This window comes from Neomonachus schauinslandi, chromosome 5 (assembly GCF_002201575.2).
Source record: "Neomonachus schauinslandi chromosome 5, ASM220157v2, whole genome shotgun sequence".
Taxonomy (NCBI): domain Eukaryota; kingdom Metazoa; phylum Chordata; class Mammalia; order Carnivora; family Phocidae; genus Neomonachus; species Neomonachus schauinslandi.
In genome coordinates this window covers 17,196,624-17,218,433 of record NC_058407.1, presented here as the reverse complement: position 1 = coordinate 17,218,433, position 21,810 = coordinate 17,196,624, and the positions used below count along the sequence as shown (strand labels likewise).

Here is a 21,810-nt window from a genome sequence, read left to right as displayed (position 1 = left end):
CAGGTCACACAGCTGGTAAGCGATGCTACGTGGATTCAACCTTAGGTGGGTCTGACACCAAAATTCGTGTTCTTAACCAGAGGATGCTAAACTGCTTCCCAAATTTACCTAAATTTTATTTTATTTATTTAATTTTTTAAAAAATTTTTTATTTATTTGTGAGAGAGAGAATGAGAGACAGAGAGCATGAGAGGGAGGAGGGTCAGAGGGAGAAGCAGACTCCCCGCTGAGCAGGGAGCCCGATGTGGGACTCGATCCCGGGACTCCAGGATTATGACCTGAGACGAAGGCAGTCGCTTAACCAACTGAGCCACCCAGGCGCCCTCAAATTTACCTAAATTTTATTAAAAACACATGGATGAGGAGCATTTCTGGAATAGTAGACTAGGTCATAAAAGCCACAAGAACATTAGAAAATATTGTCAAAATCATTTTTCTCATGACTCTGGAAATTAACCAAAAGCTTGAAAGAATCCATTTATTCAAGAAAAATAGTTGAATCTCTGTAAGCACAGTGAGTTCTGTGGTATATTAACTGCCCTACTCTTTCCTATCTCTCTCTCGACAGCTCTGCAGTAACTTGAAAACCAACATCCTTACAACTATGGTGGCTGTGAAAAACAGCAGCCTGTTAGTCACCAGAGGGGGACAAATGGTCCCCAGAAGCTCCCAAGAGGCCTTATCTCCACAGAGCTTCCCAATGTCAAGCTCTATACTCCATGTTTGTCTTTATTTGACCTGACTCAGAGCTTGCTCTGCACAAACTACTTTAGTCCTTCAGTGAAGGCTGAGAGACTTAGCAGTTCAAGAAATTTAAGGAAATCAATGTCTGATCATCAGCTGATGACTTAGTTAGCTGAGCGGAGACTTCAGTGGTGGCAAACAACAAAGAATACAGGCTTTACAGGATTCGTCCAAGAAAGTCACTAAATAAAGAAAAAAGCAACAACAACCAGCAACAGTAATCCCTGTGAAAGGAGGGGTCCCATTTCCAGAGTTGCCACATTCTGTTATTTAAAATGGCTGGTTTTCAACAAAAGATTGCAAGATACATGAAGAAACATGAAAGAATAAAGAGTGGCCAATACATAGGACAAATAACAGTCAATAGAAACCATCCTGGAAAAGACCTAGACACTGGATTTATCAGAGAAAGATTTTAAATAAGCTTTTATAAATATGTTCAAATAACTAAAGGAGGCTATGTCTAAACAATTAAAGGAATGTAAAAGAACAGTGTCTCACCAAATAGAGAATATCAATAAAGAGGTAAGAATTCTAAAAGAAGAACCAAAGAGAAATTCTGGAGCTGAAAAGTGCAACAACTGAAATTTTAAAAATTCACTACAGGGGCTCAACAGTAGATTCAAGCAAGAGGAACAAAGAACTAGCAAATTAGACAATAGGTCAAGAGACTATCCAGTCTGAAAACAGGAAGACAAAAGAAGGCCTGTGGGACACCATCGAATGTACCAACACATGCGTAATGGGAGTTCCAGAAGGAGAGGAGAGGGGGGAAAGAGGCAGGAAGAATATTTGAAGAAATAACAAATGAAAATATCCCAACTTTGATGAAGAACATTAAACCATACATCCAAGAAGTTCAACAAACTCCAGGTAGGATAAACTCAAAGAGATCCATTTTAGAAACATCATAATGAAATGGTCAAAAGCCAAAGATAATGAAGGAATCTTGAAAGCAGCAAAAGAGAAGCAACGCATCACATAAAATGGATCCTTAATAAAATTAATAGATGACTAATGCTCAGAAACCATGCAGGCCAGAAGGCAATACAATGACATATTCAAAGTGCTGAAAGAAAAAGACTGCCAACCAACAATTCCATATACAGCAAAAACACCCTTCAGAAACAAAGGAGAAATTAAGTCATTCCCAAATGAACAAAGACTGAGAGAAGCTAGCATACTGCCCTTCAAAAAGTGCTAAAAGGTATCCTTCAGGTTGAAATGAAAGAACCCTACACAGTACTTGAATCTACATGAAGAAATAAAGCACACTGATAAAAAGTAAATACAAAAGTCAGTATACATGTATTTTTGTCTTTAACTCTTCTCCTATCTGATTTAAAAGACAAATGCATAAAGCAATGATTATAAAACTATGTCGGTGGGCTTACAATGTATAAAGATGTCATTTGTATGACAATAATATCATAAATGTGGGGATAGGGAGCAGACTAAATTACAGCAAAGTTTTTCTTTACTATTGTTATTAGGTTGACCTTAATCTGAACTGGAACGTTTTAAACAAAAATGTTCCTTGTAATCCTCAAGGCAATGACTAAGAAACTAACTAAAAATCTATAGTAAAAGAAACAATAGGGATTAAAATGGCACACTAGACTATTTTTAATACAAACAAAATGCAGGAAAGGAAAAATAGAGGAGCAAAAAGGGCAAGACAAGACATATACAGGCATACCTCGGAGACATTGCAGGTTCAGTTCCAGACTGTTGCAATAAAGAGAATATTGCAGTGAAGCCAGTCAAATGAATTTATTGGTTTCCCAGTGCACATAAAAGCCATATTTACACTACACTGTAGTTTATTAAGTATGCAATAGCATTATGTCTAAAAAATCAATGTCTATGCTTTAATAAAAAAGACTTTAGCGGGGCGCCTGGGTGGCTCAGTGGTTAAGTGTCTGCCTTCGGCTCAGGTCATGATCCTGGGGTCCTGGGATTGAGCCCCGCATCGGGCTCCCTGCTCCACGGGAAGCCTGCTTCTCCCTCTCCCACTCCCCCTGCTTGTGTTCCCTCTCTCGCTGTGTCTCTCTCTGTCAAATAAATAAATAAAATCTTAAAAAAAAAAAAAAAGATACCTTGAAACATTACCATGTTTGTGGAGAGAAACTCCCAATTGGGACCAATGAACAAGGTGCTCTAAAAGAAATATAAACATCATACTGAACTTCTTTCAATTCCTCAAAATCCCCTCCCCACCTTTTTTGTTAAAGTAGCTAGGACTAACTCCTACCTGGAATACTCTCTCCTTCTTTTCCTAGCCCCCCTCCTAAAATTTCTATTAGCATGGCTAGCAATCCTTTAGATTGCAGCTAAAATCACTTCCTCTTTGGGACACCTGGGTGTCTCAGTCGTTAAGTGTCTGCTTTCGGCTCAGGTCATGATCCCAGGGTCCTGGGATAGAGCCCCGCATTGGGGTCCCTGCTCAGCAGGAAGCCTGCTTCTCCCTCTCCCACTCCCCCTGCTTGTGTTCCCTCTCTTGCTATCTCTCTGTCAAATAAATAAATAAAATCTTTAAAAAAAAAAAAAGGAAACTGTCAAAAAAGTGACAAAAAGCCCACAGAACGGGAGAAAATATTTACAAATCATATATCTGATTAAGCTCTAGTATCCAAAATATACAAAGGCCCCTTACAACTCAACATTAAAAAGACACATATTCCAAGAAAATGAGTAAAGGATTTGGATGCACATTTTCCCAAAGAAGATATACAAATGACCGATAAGCACATGAAAAGGTGCTCATCATTAGTCATCAGGGGAATGTAAGTCAAAGCTACAATGATATACCATTTCACACCTACCGCTAAAATAGGAAAGACAGACAATAGGCAAATGTTGGTGAGGACCTGGATAAATTGGAACCTTTCTACATTGTTACAGGGATAGTGAAATGGTGTAGCCACTTGGCAAACAGCTTGGTAGCTCCCGCAAAAGTTAAAGAGTTACCATATGACTCATCAATTGCACTCCTAGGTATATACCCCAGAGAACTGAAAACATGTGTTCACACAAAAACTTACACATGAATTTTCATAGCAGCATTATTTATAATAGCCAAAGAGTGAAAACAACCCAAATGTCCATTCACTGAGAGATGGATAAACGAAATGTTGTATATCCATACCACAGAATACTACCTGGCCAAAAAAACGAGTGAAGTACACAACACACACGACAACGTGGATGAACCTTGACCACATGGTGCTCAGTGAAAGAAGTCAGGTACAAAAGGCCACAAATTGTGTGATTCCATGTATAGGAAATATCTACAGTAGGCAAATCCTCAGAGAAAAAAAGGGGTGAGTGGTTGGGGGGGGGGGGGGGGGGGGGAGAACAGAGGATGACTGTCAGTGGATTCAGGGTTCCTTTATGGGGTGATAAAAATGTTCCATAATCAGAAAGAGGTAATGGTTGCACAACTCTGTGAATATACTTAAAACCACTGAACTGTACATTTTAAAAGGGTGAATTTTGGGGTGCCTGGGTGGCTCTGTTGGCCTACTCTTGATTTCAGTTCAGGTCATGATCTCAGGGTCCTGGGATTGAGCCCCATGTCAGGCTCCACACTCCACAGGGAGTCTGCTTGAGATTCTCTCTCTCCCTCTCCTTGTGCCCCTCCCCCTGCTCGTTCACGCTCTCTTTCTCTAAAATAAATAAATAAATATTTTTTTAAAAAGGTGAATTTTATTGTGTCTGAATTTTATCTCAATAAAATAGCTATCTCAAAAAGGTCATAAATGTAAAAACAAATGAACAAAAGGCATAGCATTCCCTTATAGCTTATGAGTCTTAATGATGTAGATTTCAGGCAGCATGGAGAAGCTTACATAATCCACGACTAGCTCCGCTTCTTGATCTTCTCCTCTCAGTTTCCTCACAACTTTTTGGATGAAGTCTTCAAACTTGGTGGCCATGTAGACGTCTTCATTCTGTAGCTGAAGCCCACCACACTTCTGTCTGATCTCTTCAACCAGCCTTAAAGTAAGAAGCAACTCACATTACTTACATTTTTAAAAGGGTTTAGGGGAACCATATTATTACATTTGTCAAGTTGCTTTGAGATAAGACATGTCACATGCCTATTTATAGCCTATGAGATCTTCCATGATAATACTTGGAGAAATTGGATAAGACCAGGAGAACAAAATTAAAAAGCTGCCTTGAAGGACAGTGGATATTCTTTTGTTTTTAACTTTGTATATGGCTAAAAGTAAAAGAAACCAAGGCAAAAACATTTTACCTACTTGCAAGCAAGATAATAAGGGGCACATAAAATCAGTTCCTTCCCTTTCAAAGGTAAGCAAGGAATGAGAAATAAAGTCCCTAACTGTAAAGATTATGAAACAAAAGTCATATGGTATAATACTGTCTCCAGATCATGTATAAGAATGAAACAAACATGTGCTTGTACATGGTTAGTGTAGCTACTAAGTAGAATCATGTACTAGGTCAAGATAATTTTTGAAGTCTCTTCCGATGCTTTGATTTTTTGCTGTTAATTTTTCAAATTATAGCTGTTATTTGCCATTTCTGGAATAGCACTTGTGATAGATGCAGGACAGAAAGACCACCATGGTTGTTGTTCAGTCATTTCTTCTCCAAGAGAGATGAGGTGCTTTGGCCGTTCAAGATAACAGTATCAGGTGATTATAGTAATTCAGATACTTAAGCGGAAAATGGGCAATTCTTGAGGAGTATCTTGCTAGCGAAAAAATAGCATTAACAGTATAGTATTGAAATCTTTAGTTGAGCAAATTAGAAGTTTCGGGGAACTCGTGAATCATAGCTGAGAAATTTGTAATTTGAGGAACCAAAACTCTTGACTTTGATAATACTATTTGCTCTGGAGATGATTATTTGGATTACTGGAATAAAAGTTCCATGAATGAAGGAACTTTGTCCTGTTCATGACTGTATTCCCAGTGCCAAAGCTGTTCCTGATATGTAGTACATATGCAATGAATTTTGTGGAATAAATGAGTGAATAAGCGAATAAACAGAATGATCATCAAGAACACTCACTTTTTTTGACATGAGGAGCAGCACTCTTTATTTAATTAGCGAATGGCTGTAGTGTGGCCCTCAACAAAAAAATATCTCTGCAAGACTCTCTGCTATTAGTATCCTCACAGACCTTTTATTTAATTTAATTTATTTATTTTGCCATAAAAGAGAGAGTTCTAGGACTCTAGCTCTTTCAACTTGCCATAAACCTCTATAGAGAAATTCTGACTATAGGGTAATTATTCTTCCTCTTGCAAGTATCCTGATAGTCCTTATTCTAGATATATCTTACTGGGTAATTTAGAGGGATAGGAAAAAAAGATATTGGGGGAAGTATGATCAACGTCGGGTATCCTTCTGAATCAGACTATGTAGGTAATTCCTGATAAACGTTCTCAGCCAGAACTTCCCATTCCAATGCCGTATTGGAGGAAAATTATTTAAGAAATGTGAGGACAAATTTTTTAAAAAGAAACAAACAATTACAAGCATTGGCTTTCTAGGTATATAGGACATATGAAAACAACTCCTGGCTAGCAACAAAGAGGAAGGAACAAATATATGTGTTTGACCATGGAAACAAACAATCCAAAAAAGAGGAAGAAAAGAGAAACAGAGTATAGTGGGTATGGTAAAGTGATAACATCCAGAACAAAGTATTGGATTGGATTTTCAAAGTCAAAGTCAAAATCTGGAGGGGAGGGGTGTGAGTCAACAGGGTGACTGTTTTACCGGACAACATCCATTGAGCTGGCTCCAGATTTAAAGAAGTCTGTGGAGTCTTCAATAACAGGAACATTGCTTAAAATTCCAGCCCAGATGACCTGTACAGCAAGGGTAATTTTTATGAAGGACGTGCCATGAAGAACACAGTGGCAGAAACTGGCCAGCTCCTCAACCAAAACTACTTTTTTTCATCTCGGATACCTTGCTTGATTACATTTTTCAGCATCTCTTCAAGTTAAATGCAGCCATGTGACAGACTTCTAGCCAATGAATATGAGTGGAAGTGAACCTGACTCCTAGCCTTGACCCATGAAAAACCTCCTTCACACAATTCTCTGTGCTCTTTTGCCCTTCTTGGCTGTCTGAAATGTAGATGACCCCTACGGTGACCTTGAAAATAGCAGAGCTTGGGTCCCCGAATGACTCCACCCCTAATCCTTACATTCCAGCTTCACCCCTCACCCCCATGCCGACCTAGAACTGCCTTGCATAATTCTGTGAGTGAGAAATAAATTTGCATACAAATTTTGGAGTTAATTTCCTACTGCAGCTCATACAAAAAAAGAGGCAAGAAAGTGCTATGCTCACTACTCTGAAGACTGATGGTCCAGTTACAAAATGGTTTCAGTTTCAAGATAAGAGTAACATTAAGGACATCACATGTTCACCTTGATGGTCCCTGCCACCTTCACCTCCTCGGCTGTAAGTTCTACCACCGATGTCTCCCCGGCTGAAAAGTACTGAGAAGCAGGGATCATTCTTCCATCTTCAAACTGCATATTTCTCACCATCAGCTACAAAATAGCAACAAAACAAGCAGAAGAACGGAAGATTAGGACAATTCAAAAGTGAGGTCGGTGTCATATATTATAGGAATACAAGGATCGGCGTATTCGGCAAATACAAAAATATGGGGTGAAAGCACTCACCATTATGTGTAAAAGGACTGAAATGGTATTTTACTAATGGCAGCAGAAAGGAGAAAGTGAAGTCTAGGGGTAGATACACCTCGAAATGGATAATAAGCTACTGAAAAATGTATATATTTAGACTGAGGCTTATTATAACTCCTCTTCCTCTTCCCACTACTACAATGATCAGTTCTCCACCTCCTCTCTGCCTTCCTCTGAACACTTACTCTGCAGCAGGCATGGTGCTAGGTATGTATGTATGTGTCTTATTTAATCTCATAAGTCCTGGTGGAAGCAGGTGCCGTTATTATCCCCATTTTACTGATACGGAAATGGAGGCTCAATGAGGTTAAGTAATTTGCCCAACACCACACAGCTAGTAAGTCACAGAGCTGGGGTTACAGCCCAGACCTAGCTGGACCCTGAAGCCTACAATTTTAATTATTGATCTACCCTGCATGCTACCAGAATATATGTGCAACCTGCAAATTCCCCTTGCTTTCTTCAGAGAGTCCCCTGAAGCCAAGAGCCCCTGCTCCCAAGCATGGGCAGTGTGAGTGGGTGCTGCATGGGAGGCAAGGCAATGAGCATCCAAAGAGTCCCACATCCATCGTATTGATCCTGCCAGCCTCCAGGAGTGGGAACGCAGACCGGTGAGACTACGCTCTGTTTTATAGACGGAGAAATGAAGACTCAGAGGGGAGAAGCATCCTCCCCAAGACCGGTAAGTGGCAGAGGAATGGTTTGCATCCGGTTTCCTGACTAAATTCCAAGCTCTTTCTACTGTGTCACAAAGCAGACTGTGCAAGTCCCTGAGGCGCATCCCAGGGAGACTTGTTCTCATCCAGGCACCCAGAGCCAGCTCATCCCCAGAGAGAAACAAGGCACAGATATCTCGAGCCTCCCATATTCCACTGCAAAGCCAGATTACCTCATGAAAGATATTCCCTTAGCAGCTGGGGTCATAGAAGGAAACCAAAAACATCACTTTGTAGGTGACCATATTGAACACTCACTGCTTTTCCATCATTACCAAAAAGAACAAGTCCATTTTTGGTAACAAGACCAGGCTTCTTGGCACCTTTAATTTCCAGTGGCACTCCAGGAGGCACAGAGTTTTTCAGTAATGATGAGCTGTAGAACGTGACCATCTAAGAAAGAGATCAAACCCAGATTGTGATGGGAGGGAGTTACACCTGCAAACAGGGCTGTGTGCAAGCAGTACTCCCTGCAAGCAAGCTCAAGTTGGTGTTATCATTTATGATAAAATTGGAATACCGCAATGTGGGAGACAGTATCAAGCATCTATAGAAATGACACAAAGCAAGAGATAATCTATGAAGGTACAACTGAAGAGATTCAAGAATGTCTCACATCCAGATGACATTTATCATTTATTCACACTGATATAAAGGTGAATGAGACACAAAGTTCTCGCAGACGTCTCAGCCTAAAGCGAGGGTTTTCAAAGGGGAGTGGAGGTGGTGGTGGTGGGGTGGTCAGTGAGGGCAGATGTGGGGAGCAACCAGACTGTTACAGTACAGTGTGATTACTGATGGGAAGTACAGCATGCTTTGTGGGTCAGTTAATGGAAATAGCACTGGATTCAGACTAACCGAGAGAATGTGATGCTAATTGATTTGTGATTATAATTCTATGACTATTAGCTAGCACTTACTGAGCACTATAATAGTTAACATTTATTGAATACTTATGCCAGAGACTAAGTATTTCAATGAATTATCATGTACTGACTCATTTAATTTTCATGGTGATCTATAACCACTATTATTAGTCCCATTTACAGTAAGGAAACCAAAGCACCCAATGGGTAAGTAACCTGCCCCAGGTTACCCAGCAAAAGTGGATTTATGTGTAATACCTTTTACAAAGGTAACGCGCGTGCGCGCGCGCGCACACACACACACACACACACACACGGTCCTTAGAACATACCTGTCCATTTATCTCTGTCCAAGCTCCAGGGACTTTATCATGACCTCTGATCCAGTTATGTAAAACTTCGGCCGACTGATCCCAAGAAATCTAGGAAATCACAAAGCACAGGTTGAATCTCCTAATGCTGTAAGTGTCAAAGGTAATAGAAACATTTCTCTCCATCAGTGGTGGAAGCATGGTTGGGGCAGAATAGAACAGGATGGCTTGGAGATCTACCTTTTGGCCAGGAAATGGTACATTGGGAACTACTTAAAAGTAAAGGGCCAAGAACATTAAGGTGTGTTATTTCTTTTTTTAAGATTTTATTTATTTATTTGACACAGAGAGAGCGAGAGACAGAGAGCAAGCACAAGCAGGGGGAATGGCAGACAGGGGAGAAGCAGGCTTCCCGTTGAGCATGGAGCCTGATATGGGGCTCGATTCCAGAACCATGGGATCCTGACCTGAGGCGAAGGCAGATGCTTAACCGACTGAGCCACCCAGGAGCCCCATTAAGGTGTGTTATTGAGTTGATATAAATACCTCAGCATTTTCCTTTTTCTGGATACCTTCATATGTTGCCCCTTCTTCTGGCTGGGGAATCCGAGGCGCTTTTCCATCAGCTATGAGTTGGACAGCTTCCACCTAAAGTGAAAAACATGATTTATGTTACGGCCCAATGATCAATAATGGCATCGTCTGTTTAACTGAAGTTTCTGCTAAACAGAATTGCTACATATAAATCTGTCCAGCAGTGTCTGGCTGGCTCAGGTGGAAGAGCATGTGACTCTTGATCTCAGGGTTGTGAGTTCGAGCCCTACATTGGGTGTAGAGATTACTTAAATAAATAAAACTTTAATAAATAAGTAAGTAAATAAAAGAATCTGTCCAGAGAGTCAGACTATGACAATAACTACCTTTTCTTCAGTTCCAACTATGTCCCAGGCAATGTGATAGCTACTTTATGTAAAATATCCTTTGTAGACATGACACCAATCCTGCCAGGTGGATATTATTATTCCAGCTTTACAGATGAGGAAACGGATTCTTAGAAAAGTGAAGCAACTGGCTCAAGATCATGGGGGTAGCTAGTGGGTGTCAGAAGCAAGATCTGCATCCAAGTCTACCTACTGCCAATATTGAGCTGGTACTCTTAAACATGACTCCCTTGTTGAAACAAATTTCAACCTCCCCTTGGTGACGTAGTGGGAATTTCAGTAATAGAATTGTAAGATAAGTCTGTGTGAGTGATTTCCACTCATCATGATGATTCTAGAAAGTGAATTATTGTTATATTTAAGTAATTCGACTTGCTTTCTAGCTCAGGACACTTGGAATTACAAAATAGTTAAAATCTACATATGAGTTTAATTGCCTTTGGGATGTGTCCTGAATTCTCTTCTGTGCCAGATTCATGTTTGCCTTGAGTTGAGAGCCTCAATCTTTCACAGGGAGGCCTATGTGAGCTTGAGTTCTTGGATGTCTCAGAATGCATGGCTGCTGAACAACCTCTCCAAGAGCATGTGGAGGGGCAACCTAAGAATAGGGCCAGTTCATAGCTCATTCATTTACCCAGTTCTAGCTGTGATATCATCAGGTGCATGACCTGGGCTTGAGCAAATGCCACTGAACACACATAATACTATTTTGATTGTAAGGATCATTTTTGAGCACCGACCGTGTGCCGAGTGCTTTACACAAAGGCTACTTAATTTCTCAGCAGCCTTTATAAGTCAGGTAGTAGCCACATTCTACAGATAAGGAAACCAAGGCTAAAGAGGCCAAGTGACTTGCCTATTGTCATAGAACAGATAAGCGGTAGAATTAGAACTTTGATGTCTTTCTGACACCAAAGTCCTACTCTCATAATCATTAAATGATGCAAACAAAGCTCTGCTCTCCTCCCTCCAAAATCAATAGCTGCTGCTTTATACCATCTTAGTGTCCATCTCTGTGTGGCTACTTATACCATATTCAATTCAGAAAACATTAAATGACACTGAAATTATCTTTCAATATTTTTACGGGCTAATATATTTTTATTTTGTGGTGCACATGCTTTGAGCTTTTTACCCAGAGCACATATGAATAAATAAAGCAATGCCAAATTTTACCCTGTTACACAGACTGAGTTCAAATCATTTGAAATCCAAATTCCATAGCCAAATTTCTTAAGATTCTGTACACTTCTTTACAATTAGTTGTTATAAACAGGGTTGGCGATTCAAGTATTTGGCAAAATAAATGAAGCAGTTTCATTGTTACTTCATCTATTTGATCACTGTTCTCAGAAGAACAAGCTTCATAGACTAAGAAATTTTAATGGTAAGATTTCCACTCTAAATATACCATCCTATTGGCGAATACAAAGTCTAATTTCGTTTTCAACTTTATACTTTTAAAAAAATTAATATGGGAAAATTCTCAATAAAAGAAAAATATTTCTAAAATGCTAAAGCTTTATTAAATTCTTCTTGATGGTGTAAATATACTAACCATGGCCTTGATTCCTTCAGGAAAAAGGAACCGATTATAAAGTGCATCCACTGTATCATTGGGTTCGACGTCACATGACCTCTGAAGAAGGATGGGTCCCGTGTCTAACCCATCATCAGCCCAGAAAACAGAAAACCCAGCTTTCTTATCTCCCATAATTAGAGTCCTGTGAAAAGAAGAACTTCAACTTACAATGTTGGTTTAATGTACACAAAGCGATGAATTAGTGATATTAAAGTGCAACGTAGTGGGGCACCTGGGTGTCTCAGTCAGTTAAACACTCAACTCTTGATTTTGGCTCAGGTCATGATCTCAGGGTCGTGAGATCAAGCCCCATGTTGGGCTCACTGAGTGTGGAGCCTGCTTGAGATTCTTTCTCACCCTCTCCCTCTGCCCCTGCCCCTACTCCACCTTCCACCACCCCCCGGCCTCGCATGTGTGAGTTCTCTCTCTCTCTTTTAAAATAAATAAATAAATAAAGTGCAAGGTAGTTACAGTGGAAAGTAGACAGTGAGGGAACTACCGTGAGAAATTAACAGTACAGCCAGGAGATGTCAGCATTCATAAAAAGCACTACTTAATAGTACCACGATTTTATACATTCCCATATCTATAGTCTTTCTTGTTAATACACATTAATGACTTCTAGTCCACTCAAAAGGGCACTAGAATCTGTCATTACTACCACTCATTAACTGCTAGTTGTCAGCTTTCTACTGAGGCATCAAGCAATTTTGCCCACCTGGGTTCAATTCCTACATTGTACTTGGCCCTATATTAGACAGAATAAGATAATGGAAAATAAGACAGAGGATACTCAGTAGATGAGAACTTATTAGTTCTCATAACTATTTATTTAGGTTATGTAATTTGGGTATAAGTCAGAGCTAGAATTAGCTCTAGATTGTCTAGGTAAATTATAGTAGAAGATGGTTGATTAATTCAACTCTTTGCATTTTATGTTCTATAAAGCTTTGCCTAGGGGTGCCTGGGTGGCTCAGTCGGTTGAGCTTCCGACTCTTGCTTTTGGCTCTGGTCACAATCTCAGCGTTGTGAGATCAAGCCCCCAGTAGGGCTCAGCACTCAGCCAGGAGTCTGCTTGAGATCTGAGATCCTCTCCCTCCCCTTCTGTCCCCCTTCCCCCCCCCACCCCCACGGGCATGCACAAGTGTGTGCGTTCTCTCTCTCTCAAATAAATAAATAAAATCTTGGGGGAAAAAAAAAGCTTAGCCTAAGAGAAAATGTTGGCCCATAAGAGCTTATAATACAGACAATAAGCTGAATATGTGGACATATACATATAAAAGCATATCAGAGGCTAGGCTAATATTAAGAGAGCGTGAAGTAATACATCATATCCATGCTCAAGACCTAAATAATTTTTAAATCTTGGAGATACTAATCAAGCATAACTTAAGTCAATGAATCAATCAATCACTCTTTTCAGAAATATTGAGGAATTAATTGGCATTATGTCATCAAGAGGCTTGAAAATATTCATATACTTTGTTTTTGTTCATTGGTCTGTTTGTTTTAAATTTTATTTATTTACTTGAGAGAGAGAGCATGAGAGAGAGAGCCTGAGCACGGGGGAGGGGTAGAAGGAGAGGGAGAAGCAGATTCCCCGCTGAGCAGGGAGCCCGATGCGGGACTCGATCCTAAGACCCTGGGATCATGACCTGAGCTGAAGGCAGATGCTTAACCAACTGAGCCACCCAGATGCCCAAAAACATTCATATACTTTGATCCAGTGATTCTGCATGTGGAAACAATGTGAAATGAGAAAAAAATACAAGTTTAAGTGCAAAGATAACCACACGGTACAATTACAAGAGCAAAAAAGAAATCAATTCATGCCAAATACAATGAAATGTCATTCACCACATTTAAACTTAGTGTAGTTCTCTGCCTATTTAATAACCTGACACTGAGCGATATCAGGGAGATGTACAGGTAAAGGAGAGAAGGTAGAGAAGTGCACCTGTGGTATTCAGGACTTATAGTGTACCTGCAGCAATAAAAATGTTAGACCATAGTCCCTTCCCTCAAGAAGCTTAAAGTTAAACAGGAGAAGACAGAACAAAGAAGATAATTTCAGGTAACTCAGCATTCCGTGAAATGTACTTGAGATGCTCTAGGCAAAAAAAAAAAAAAAAAAAAGAAAGAAAAGTTCTATGGTCAAATAAGTTTGGGAACACTGTGTACTCAGATTCCCTCTTGGAGATTGTGATGCTCTCACTAAAGCACATATAAAAGGTTCTCAGAAGTCCCGTGATCAAGAAATCCAGCATAACCCAAACTTGTCTGACTCTAGAACCTCTGTTTGCTCAATTACCAAGTTCTATCCAATGGAGCCGGTACTCCATAGGCTATTCTTGGAGATGCTGTCCAGCCTCTGCAGCACTGAAGTCTCAGGGGAGTTCATGCAAGAGTAGCAATCAGTCAGGGCCTCACAGTTGCTTAAGCACAGCTATTCTCTTGATCCCGTAGGCAAAAAACAGAAAGATTATAGGGCAATGGAAGTAGGCCCATCTTCTCTATAATTAAAAAAATTCTCACCAGTTGATGGCAGAGGCTCCTCTGTGACTTGGAAGGAGCGAGGGGTGATATATGATGGAGCCGTGCTTTGGGCTGTCAATTATATCCATGGGGATAAACTGTGTGCAGAAGGGAAGCACGTTTAGCTCAGCTCCCACAGATTCGTAGGCCTCTGCCACCTCCTTTATGGTCTTGCCCTTGACTCTCCATCTGGGGAACTTGAACACAGGGGTCCCGTCTTTCTCTGCAGCTAGAGCTGAGCATGGAAGAGAAAGTTATTTTTATAAAAAAACAAACGAACAAAAAACTGGCCATAAGTTAATATGGCTATGGATTCACACATTACAGTTTTACAGCTTCATGAAACATTGACAAAGAAAACATGGCAAAGAACAATTTAGATTGTGACCAGAATTTGACCTGTTACAATTTTATCATGATCCACCCATTTTCCTAACGTGATTTTTAGCTATGTATTTGAGGCATAATAGATTTAAACTCAAAAGTTTGTAGCTAGATAACACTTAAATTTTTTAAAAAAGATTTTATTTATTTATTTGACAGAGAGAGACACAGCGAGAAAGGAACAGAAGCAGGGGGAGTGGGAGAGGGAGAAGCAGGCTTCCTGCAGAGCAGGGAGCCCGATGTGGGGCTCGATCTCAGGACCCTGGGATCATGACCCGAGCCAAAAGCAGATGCTTAATGACTGAGCCACCCAGGTGCCCACATTTTAAAATTTTAACTGAAGTTTTTCTTTCATAGATTAAAAATATTATACTTTTATTACTGATAGAGCCACTTAAAGAATATTTGTTTGTTTGTTAGATTCGGAGCCAAGTGCTGGTACATCAGCACTCAGATTAGACATAGCCTCTGGCACAGATGGAAAACCAAGAGCCCCTTCCCAAGCCTATTTCCTGGAGGGAAGTCTCTTTTAACAGAAGGCAAACTGTAGATCTGAACACATTCTCCCCGCCAAACAGATAGAGCCCAAAAGATAAAGAGAGAAAGTTTTTTGAGCTGAGCTGGGCTTGTCTAGTTCCTTCTCCCAAATTCACCAATCAGATAAGTTAGTGGAAGAGAGGCCAAGAATGGAGAATACATGCTCCTCGTGAGGGTTTTGCCATACTGGAGAAGATCCAAGGCTCTTTCCTGCAGAAAATGTCCTTTCCCAAAGGAAGGGCTCCATCTACTTCTCTGTGGAAAAGGAATGGCCCTCCAGAGTGTGGACAGCACCAGCTCATTTTTTTCCATAATAAGATATCACTTTTACTAACTACATACCTTACGTATATTAAGCATATATACTTATTTTCTACCAACAACACAAAGCAACTACATTTTAGGTGATTTTTAAGAGCTTCAAGTAAGGCTTTTTATCTGTGTTTTTGGGCTCCCTTTCCTTTCTCTCCCTTTGGATCATCAACCTTCATTGACTTTGGATGGGATGATGCTTCCACTAGAAAGCCTAAATTCCAAATCCTAAGTGAGTCCTGAAGGAATCTGGCCATCAAGCCAATGCCTTGATCAATTCACTTGGGAGAATGGGAGAGACCAGTAAAATAATGTTGACAAAATGTAAATGTTCATAAAATGTTCAAAAAACTGAAAACAACTCATTTTCAGGTGATAGGAAAATGAATAAATGGTGGTTCAAAAGGTAAAATTGGGAGAAAATTGTGGAAGGTTAGACTAGGAAAGAAAAATGGGATGAGAAACTTAGAAGTCTTCATTTTTAAAAATATACACCACCGAAATAGGCTTGAGGCATCCACCGGTTATTCTTCCATATTGATTTGTGGCTGCCCCAGGGCTATTTTTGGCTGCTCTAGTTGACTATTCTGACAGCAAGACTAGTTAGCCATTGTCACTTTGATCCCTTTGCATGAACTAGGTGCAGGGCTGCGCACATTACATACCTCACTTCATTTAATCTGTGCAAGATGGGTGCTGTTGAACTAAGCTTAGTGAGTTTTAGTAACTTGCCCATCATCATATGCCGCAAGTAAGTGGCAGAGGCAGAATGAATTCCACGACTCCAAAACATATACTGTTAACTATATCTGTACCACATCCCAGCCTACTCTACAAGTCAGATTGGTATTTTTTCTTATCTATGTTATGCCAGCAGCCCAAATGACCATGACCAATAGACAGGAGGTTCCAGCCCTGGGACCAGACACTAGGGAAAGTTTCCCAGGACATCCTTTGGAAGGAACTTTAAGATTAGTCACATGCTTGCAATTCTTCTCAAGTTCATGTACGTGGCAGAGACTGCTAGTTGCCCCCCTTCGTTTCTTAGCAAGGATTCCTGTACTTTAGCTGGGCACATAGCCACTCTGAATAAAATCTACATTTCTCAGTCTATTCTGCAAATAGATTTGGCCTGTGATCAAGTTCTAGCCAGTGGGATACAAGTGGGACTAATATGTGCAACTTCTGGATGATATCCTGAATAAAGGCTTGCCCTCTGCTTCCCCTCTTTCCTTTCCTGCTTGCTAGAATGCAGATTTGATAGTTGGGGCTAAAGGCAGCTATCTTGGACCATGAGATGGAAGCCCAGTGTTGATAAAGATGAAACAAAAAGGGCAGGAGCCTGCATCGTGATCGGTATAAAGCTGCTACGACAGCTCTCACAGCCAACTCAGACTTGAGAAATGGACTTCTATGTCACTTAAGCTAATATTATTTGGGGTCTCCCTGATTCAATAGCCAATCCGATATCCCAAATATGAGTCCTCCAAAATATCCCCCACACAAGGCTGGTGGGAATAGATAATAATAGCACAGATAATCACAGTAATAGGAATCTGTCCCCTTCTGCCTTGGGAGCCACGTCTAAATTCATGAGGCAGTTTCCCTCAGAATTCCCCATGTTGGGATAACCTTTTTCTGAAACAAGGATAATTTCTAAATCAAGTGATTAAATTCATATGTGCATATGTGCTCTTGACCCAACTTTTTTTTTTAGCTTGACTCTTGAAAAATAGTGTAAAAATATAGTAGTTTTTAAAGTAGTAACAGGAATTAGGATAAACCTCAGAGCTGCTGCTTTTGAGAAAAAAACCATAAAATTTAAGGGTTATCACAGATTAGTATTTTCCAACCTATATGTCACATTGTACCAGTGATTTGTGAAGATCTAATTCGAAAGCCAAGATGTCTGGTTGCTCATTCTTATTCCCTATCTGGGCAGTTTGTAGACTGTTTCTATCTCTGTGTCTTACACCTATTCACAACATAACTATAGTTGACTCTTGAAAAATACAGGTTTGAACGGTGTGGGTCCACTTACAGGTGAAATTTTTTTGATAAATATAATACCGTAAATGTATTTTCGCTTCCTTATGATTTTTTTAAATAACATTTTCTTTTCTCTAACTTACTTTATTGTGAGAATACACTGTATAATACATATACAAAAGCTGTGGTAATCAACTGCTTATGTTATCAGTAAGACTTCCTTCTGGTCAACAGTAGGCTTTTAGTAGTTAAGTGTTGGGGGAGTCCAAAGTTATACGTGGATCTTTGACTGTGTAGGGGGTCAGCGCCTCTAACCCCTGCATTGTTCAAGGGTCAACTGTATAGCTTGCAAATCAGACTCCCACCGAGGGTTTGCTTTGAGGATGGCTGTCTTCTTTAATCTTACCTTAACAGCCAAGCAGTCACAGCTACAATTCGTTCTGACATAAATGCATTCTTTATGACCCCACATCAATTCCTGTTCTTGGATGTGGCCCTCCCTTCATTTCCACTGGCACCTCTGAATCAGACATTATTCTAGATGTTCCATAACACTTTTGGAAAGTCACAGGCATAGTTCAGAAAAAAACATATGCATGGAAATTCCTCTAATGGACCTGGTGATTACCTTGGAGGTAAGTGGAGAAACTCTTAATATGATGGGGCCCTGCACCTTTGTCTTGGGCCCATGGAGAAAGGAGAATTGAGTCTCCATCATGAAATCAGACTTAGCTTGTGAAGGCTTTCAATAGGTAGGGTAGATGTGGCAGCTGGGTCTTTGGAGCCTGTGGCAAAGAAGTAGAAGTGTAGACATGCTAATGAGGGGTAAGGGGTCTGAGCTGGGGTCTGTGCTGGCTGGGTCAGTGAGGAGTCCTTGATTCAGTAGGTTCCAAGATACACTCACCCAGCGGGTCAGCTTTTCCATCCTTGTCTGGCACTGTGAACACGCCTACAACTCGGTGGCCCTCTTTGCAGAGCTGGCTGTAGACTTCCTGTCCAAAGAGGCTCTGGCCAATAAGGGCCAACTTCAGCTTGTTTTTTAAATTAACCTGTGAAACAATTTAACGATGACAGACGTTGGCATGGATAGAAGACATATGGATGATAAACCCTCTTTTTTCAATCATACGAGATGACTTGAGGACGAGAAAAATCTCAAAGGTCTACAAAATAAAATTTTTATTGACATACGCTGTACCCAGGCTACATTATACATAGATAATAGTGAAAATAATTTCATACGGAAGAATTCCTCTTTTCCCCTTTGCTCTAATTCCCCAGATTATTCACCATAATCACTGGGATTGCATATATTTTACAAGCCCTTCCAACTCCTTGGTGAAATGAAGCCAGATGTTAATAAGTAAGTGTAAGTTTCATAGTTAAAAGGAGTTTAATTCTGAGCAAGATCTGCTTCAACATGACGATGCTTTTAAGGCCTTGCAATATAGAGAGAAGAGCTGAACTCATCTCTTAACTTCCAAAGGAGACCAAGAGCTAACACATGGTCTATAACACAGGGGTCACAAGCAGACCCTAAAGCTAAACTATCTGAGGTCAAAATCTAGTGCCACTCTTGTTTAGTCGTGTGGCCTTAAGCAAGTGACTAACTTCTGTTGCCTTTTTTTCCTCACCCATAAAATGGGAATACTAACACCAGCCTCACACAATTTTGATCGAAGTAGAAGATTTATTAGGCAATAAGTTTAGTGCAGTGTCCGACACAAAGTACTGTTTAAGTAAAAGCTTCGATAATGTCTTAGAGGTTTTGCCACATCCTAGACAGTGTCGTGTTTCTTTGTATAGTCCAGAATTCCAAAGTCCTTGGTAAGTGGCCCAAATCCATTTGGCCTCAACACCTGGATTGCTCTAATGGAATGTTCAATGTTCTTTATAGTCCAAAGTTCTTGTAAGTTTGTGCAAATTCATTTGGCTTCAAACTTGACATGGACGGACATACTGTTATTTATAGTCTTCATTTACAGTATTTATAAGGACTATATGAATATTTATATGCATTGCTGCAGAAAGATCAATGTGTGGTTACAGATACTGTCCCAGACCCTGCTGTGAATTGTATGGAATGTCCTATCTATGTACCATGTTAATTTTCTAAAATGTGGATAATTCTGAAGCCCAAAACATATTTTGTCCCACAGGTTTCAGATAAAGAATTAAGGCCTGCACGTCATTTCATTTCATTTAATCACTGCAACTATCATATTTTATTATTTCCTGTTTTACACTATTTTATGAATGAAGAAAACCAGGGCTTAGAAATATCCCCAAAGTCATAGTGGCAAAAAGGAGGAGGTGGGATTTGAATCCAGGTCTGTCTGGCTCTAAAGCCTATAAATGTACTTAAAAATAAAATAATCAAAATGAGCTACCACCACCACCCACCTCTTTTTTTTTCCTTTTAGAAGATTAACATGGATGTACAAAAGTACATTGATTATCAAAAAAATACAGATACCATACAGACAATAGTAGCACTAAGGGTTATAGTCTTAAAGAACTCTCTTTAAGTAATTATTCCTCCTGTAAATTCTCCCCAAAAGGAATCTTTTCACAAATCTAGGGTGATAAGTTGATATGACGATTGTTAAGACCGTAATGAAAAGCCACAGGTGGAACAGTCTAGATGTAGGATCGCGGGTGTAGAGACGGTCATCAGGGGGTCATGACTTCATATGCACATTCCTCCCTGGTAGAACACAGCTCCACAGGATTTGGATTTAGAATTTTTTTTCCTTCACTCTAAATGGGATTCTTTAATGTTCTAGAAAGTCATTCTAAATTAGTCAAGCCTCACTGTGAAAACTGGATTATGAGGAAACAATTTTCCTTTATTTCTCACTTTATTAAGGGTGTAAACAGCATCCCCTTTTAGGCATGAATTTAAAAGCATATGGGTTCACATGTTCCCTGTAATTGAGCTGATAATTAAACAATTAAGGTTTTAGTTAAAAAATTCTTTTCCAAGGCCAAGCCAAAGTTTTTATCTCCAAAGAGCCTAGAGCTTCAACATGTAACAAATATGTCCAGGCAAACAGATTAACTCTGTAACAATAGCACAGTTTGCCTATAGATAATACATGATTATTTCATTTATTCTTATCAAAAACATCAAAATGTTCTGTAAATATTCTATCTCCAAATCTTATCATTAATGTTGTTTCTTGAAATAGAACCGACATGTTGGCTATCTTAAAAATTTGACTTTACCTCACACTACTATGAACAGTAGGTGTTCTAAGAACTCTAAAATACTACTCTTAGAACACAGAAGAGCCAAGAGGCTGGGCTGACTCAAATGTAATGTTACTTGGAGTTCAATTCCAGATTGAATACTCCCCTAGAAAGACAGCGTTTAAAGAGATGTCAGTATCTTTGGAAATACTACATTCCTTGAAACAGTTTCTGAGCTTAATGCTAAAGCTAAGCTACAAAGGTGAGTTTCCAACACTGTGTTTACAATGAGTTAACGTAATTCCAAAAAACCAGACTGGGATATTCTACCTCAGTCTTATTTCTCCAGCTATGATCTGAGCACTGACTGCTGTGTTGGCGGAATCAGCAGGGAGGTTGTGCTAAAAGTGTGGGTCCCTGGGCCCCACCTCAGATTTACTGAGTTAGACTCCCGGGCCTAGGAAGCTGCATTTTAACAAGCTTCCCATTGACTTAGAGGCACTCTCAAGTCAGAGAATCTCTGCTATATGGAGAGCGTGTGCCTGCCTGCTACACAAAAAGATTCTGCCCTGGGGAGTCTGGGTGAGGATGCAGGGCGGAAGTAATAGCAAACATTTTAACGAGACTCTAGTATGTGCCAGGCATTTCATATATATTACCTCATTTTGATTGCCCAGTGACTCCTGGAGACAGGCATTCCTAAGCCACTTTATGAATGGAGAAATTAAAACTCAGACAAGATAAGATACAGCCTGGAGTCAAATAGCTACTAATTGGCAGTCCTCAGATTCTAACTTGTTATTAGTGTCCATTGTTTTCCCATAACACAGGCCCTAGGATTTTGCGCTGGGTCTCATCATTTAAAATCTGAATAATAATAGTATCTATTTCATAAGGTTGTTTTAAGGATTTATCAGGATAAAGCATGTAATGCCTTCGTGCAGCACGTAGCAATAGTGAATGCTCAACAAATGTTAACTATTATTATCATTAA

At 39.9% G+C, this 21,810-nt stretch overlaps 1 protein-coding gene across 1 annotated transcript in view; it reads right to left on the bottom strand.

Moving 5' to 3' along the window:
- Positions 1-21,810, bottom strand: part of ALDH1L2 (aldehyde dehydrogenase 1 family member L2) — a 59,359-nt gene that overhangs the window by 27,892 nt on the left and 9,657 nt on the right. The window contains exons 3-11 of the mRNA XM_021687697.1: positions 18,529-18,673; positions 14,403-14,637; positions 11,844-12,009; positions 9,891-9,992; positions 9,366-9,455; positions 8,426-8,560; positions 7,167-7,292; positions 6,505-6,596; positions 4,596-4,743 (exon numbers count right to left, since the gene is read on the bottom strand). Coding sequence (XP_021543372.1) covers positions 4,596-4,743; positions 6,505-6,596; positions 7,167-7,292; positions 8,426-8,560; positions 9,366-9,455; positions 9,891-9,992; positions 11,844-12,009; positions 14,403-14,637; positions 18,529-18,673 — 1,239 coding nt within the window. The remainder of the gene's footprint in view (positions 1-4,595; positions 4,744-6,504; positions 6,597-7,166; positions 7,293-8,425; positions 8,561-9,365; positions 9,456-9,890; positions 9,993-11,843; positions 12,010-14,402; positions 14,638-18,528; positions 18,674-21,810) is intronic.